General features: G+C 38.3%; 1 protein-coding gene across 1 annotated transcript; it reads left to right on the plus strand.

Annotated features, from left to right (window-relative positions):
• Window positions 1–2014: 2014 nt before the first annotated feature.
• Window positions 2015–3668, plus strand: LOC130679766 (olfactory receptor 14A16-like). The gene has a single exon (XM_057489203.1). The coding sequence runs from the start codon at window positions 2015–2017 to the stop codon at window positions 2957–2959; it is 945 nt and encodes a 314-aa protein (XP_057345186.1). The 3' UTR covers window positions 2960–3668.
• The last annotated feature ends 610 nt before the right edge of the window (window positions 3669–4278 follow it).

The raw sequence follows: 4278 nt of genomic DNA on the forward strand, positions 1-4278 counted from the left end.
GTCCCTAAGTGTAAAGACTGGAGGATGCAGTGATCGTGATACAGCAGAGAGAGAAACCAGCTGCAACCAGGGTGAGAGTCCTATCAGAAAAAGAAAAATCACCAAAATAGAACAATATTCAGAAAGTTATTAAAATTTGAAAGCATAATAGAGACAAAACATTGCCATAGAAAAGATGAAGAACAACTAAAGCAACTTCCATGAGGATTTAAAGTAATTTCCTTGTTTACCTGCCCCCTGGGGCTGCACTACACCCTGAGTCTCACCTGTCACATCCGCCCTGGTGGCCTCCACAGCACGGCCCCTCCTGGGGCTTCCTGTGAGGCAGGACTCTGCCACTCTGCACGCACCACAGTCTCTCTCCAAGGTCTGTGTCCCCTGGTGAGAGACCGACATTCCTGCTCACCTTTGGACTTTGACCAACTGCACTGCTTTTCACAAATTGGAGCCGTCAACTGAGAGTGGCCCATAGTAGGCTCCCAATAAATGGTGCCTCAAATATTGCATGGTAGCATTAATTACAACCCTGTCGAGTAACTTATAAGCCATGTACAAAATAAAAATTTGACAGACTAACTGCACTAATTATTTGGTGAGATTTATTACAGGCTGATGCCAATTAAACAAGTGAATGGACAAAAACAACACAATTTTCCCTTTGGACTAAACCATCTTGATAAATTATGACTCTGGAATTGTTTTCAAGCACATAAGAGACCAAAAGGAGTGTCAGAATAGCCAAGCTCTTCAGGATCCTTCCTCCTGAGGTGGCCGTGGAAGCCAGAGTTTATAATCATATGACTTTTTAGAGGAATCGACACGTGTAGTCATCTTTTTTGAAATGAGATTTGATAACATCCTTCTACCTTTGTGATGGCAATGATTTAACTAAAGGCAAAGAACTGAAAGTTTCATGGTCCAAGATTGAAGGTATGTTATTAAATTTTTTGGAAGGAAATTCATTTTAGATTTAAAATATTGTAGATTTAAAATTTTATTTTAGTTTTGAAGAAAACAATCAGTAGTTAAAATATTCACTTTACAAATAACAAAAACTAAAAAGCATCTAAAGGGATTGTTTTATTCTTTGGTGCCCAAATAGTTCAACTTGACAACACCATTTTAAAACAGAATTTTACTGGGTTCAGTTTCTTTTTTTTACATTAATGTATTCTATTGATCATGATGATTCATAATTTTATGTAATTATGTAACTGTTAGTGATGTATTTTAGCATTTATCATATTAATCTGAAAGTGTTTAATTTATGAAATTAAATATTAAATCCAGTAATTAAGGAGGAATAGATAGTAAGTAACAAAGGAAACAAACCCAAATGAAGCTCGAAAATATACCGCTAAGCATTAAAATGGTATGCTGGATTTTCAGCCCCTGAAACACGAATGACATCTACATGACACTGACAGGGTGGCAATGAAGACTGAGTGTTGTCAATGAGAAAGAGGTCACTAGATCAATCTGCAATCTATTAAAATTTTTTAAGAGCGCTTTAAAGAGAGATGTAAGTTAAATAAAGACAGACTGAGGAAGGTCTGTCATTCATTTTTTTTCTAAGCATTGTTTTCTGCCTACCTTCTTGGAAGGTTGGATGAAACAGGCCTCACTGGTCACGGGTTGGGCATGAGAACACTCAGTCTGGGACGCAGTTTGCCGGCGGTGCTTTTGTTACCTGGTGTTCATGGGGAGACACGAAAAGGATCTTTTGTTATTCAGGCTTGTTATGTCCATTGAATTTTCAGTCCTTCCACATCTTTCACAGGACACATTTGGACAATAATCACATTTAAATGAACTGAGTATAGTTCAGTGAAGCAATATTAATCACATAATGATTAATCAAAACACTCGAATAGGACTTAGATGGAAGAGAATTTTTTGGAAAATAGATTTTGCGATTACCATATGTAGAAACTCATTGTATGTTCAAATTGAGACTTGAAAATGATGTTTATTAATGAGAGATAACTCCTCTATTCTTTTTTAAATACAGACTATGCCTCTAACAGTGAAAAATCTCACGGTTTTCCCTGAATTTATCCTCGTGGGATTTCCTACCAAAGGAGATGCATGCATCACACACTCAGTGCTCTTCTCCTTGATCTACCTGTGCGCCCTGATGGGGAACGTCCTCATTATCATGATCACAACTCTGGACCGTCATCTCCACACCCCCATGTACTTCCTCCTGAAGAATTTGTCCTTCGTGGATCTCTGCCTAATTTCAGCCACAGCGCCCAAGTCCATTGCCAACTCTTTAACTCACAGTAATTCCATCTCATTCCTTGAATGTGTTTCCCAGGTCTTTCTGGTTGTTTTCTCAGGAACCACAGAGCTGCACCTGCTCACAGTGATGTGCTTTGACCGCTATGCTGCCATATGCCGCCCCCTGCACTATGAGGTCATTATGAGTGAGAATATGTGTGTTCAGTTGGCAGCTGTGTCCTGGCTGGGTGGGGGTCTGATCGCCGTGATGCACACAGTCGGTACCTTCTCCTTATCCTACTGTGGGTCTAACGTGGTCCATCATTTTTTTTGTGACATCCCACAGTTATTGGCTATTTCTTGCTCAGAAAATTTAATAGGTGAGATTGTACCTATCCTTGTTAGTGTGGTATTGGATATCTGCTGTTGCATTTTCATAATCATTTCCTATGTCTGTATATTCTCCACTGTCAAGAAGATTCCATCAGCAGAAGGACAGTCAAAAGCCTACTCCACATGCCTTCCACACCTGGTGGTGGTTGTATTATTTCTCTACACTGGCATCTTTTCTTATCTGAAGCCAACTTCACAGAATCTTTCTATTTCCAACCTTTTAATTTCTGTGTTCTACATTCTGGTGCCCCCAACCTTTAATCCCATCATATACAGTCTAAGAAATAATGTCATGAAAATGTCTCTGGGGATGTTATTAAAGGGAGTATTTACCAAAAATTAAATGCCATTCTTTCTTTTATTCCTTAAATAATTACCATCTATAGTTATGCAGCCTTTTAATTTACAAATTATTTTGTTATAAATTTTGAAGACTTTATTTTTAGAGAATTTTTAGGTTTACAACAAAATTGGAAGTACAGAGATTTTCCTCATAACCTGTGCACCCCAAATGCATAGCCTCACCCTATAGCAATATAACTAAACAGACCACACGTTTCTTTTAACCAAGGAAGTAATACTCACATCTCGTAATTGCCAAAAATCCACAGTTTACATTAGGGCTTCTTTCATGCCATTTTACGGTTCAGATATATGGGTTCGGATAAATGTTTACTGGTCTGGGTGTCACTGTGATATCACTCAGAACATTTTCACTGACCCCAGTATCCCTTGTCCTCTGTGCTTTTCTTCTTGATCTTCCATTAGTCCCTGGCAACCCCTTATCATTCTGTTGTCTTCACAGTTTTGGATTTTCCAGAATGTCATATAGTTGGAATCATCCAATGTCCATTTTCATATTGGCTTCCTTAATTAGTAATTTGCATTAAATTTCTTCCATGTCTTTTTATGGCTAGATGGCACATTTCCATTTATCACTGAATATCCTGTTATCTGTATTTATACAATTATTTCACCTATAGAAGGACACCTTGGTTCCTTCAACATTTTGGAATAAGTTAAGAATAAAGCATGTACATAAGTTTTCAGCTCCCTTGGGTAAATAAAATAAAAAAACATTGATGCTGGATCATATGGTAAGAATATAATCACTTTTGTGAAAAACTGCCAAACTGCCCTGCAATACGCCTGCACGCTTTTGCCTTCTGCAAGTAATGCACGAGAGCTCCTGCCGCTCAGCTCCGCGCCAGCGCTGGTGTTGGTGTTCCGGCGCTGGCCAGTTAAAGGCGGTGTCGTGGTGGCCCATTGCTTTAATGGACATATCCTGGAAAGCGTACGATGTCGAACATTTTTTTCAATGTTTATTTGACATCTGTATATCTTCTTTGGTGGCATGTCTGTAAAGATCTGTGGCCCATTTTTTAATGGGATTTTTTATTACTATTGATTTTTATAAGTTCTTTGTATATTTAGGATAAGGGTCTTTATCATTTGTGTCTTCTGTAAGTATGTTCTGTCAGCCTGTGGCTTGTGTGTTAATTCTCTTGACACTTTCTCAGAGCAGGAGTTTTTAATATCACTGAAGTCCATTCAAGTTTTCCTTTCACAGATTGTATCTTCTGTGCTGTATAAAAGGCATCACTACACCCAAAGTTATCTAGCTTTTTCCCTATGTTATAGTGTAGGCGTATTATGCTTCAG

Source organism: Manis pentadactyla, chromosome 12, assembly GCF_030020395.1.
Source record: "Manis pentadactyla isolate mManPen7 chromosome 12, mManPen7.hap1, whole genome shotgun sequence".
Taxonomy (NCBI): Eukaryota; Metazoa; Chordata; class Mammalia; order Pholidota; family Manidae; genus Manis; species Manis pentadactyla.

Coding starts and splice junctions, on each gene's coding strand:
- LOC130679766 (XM_057489203.1), top strand. CDS start 2,015: ATGCCTCTAACAGTGAAAAATCTCACGGTTTTCCCTGAATTTATCCTC.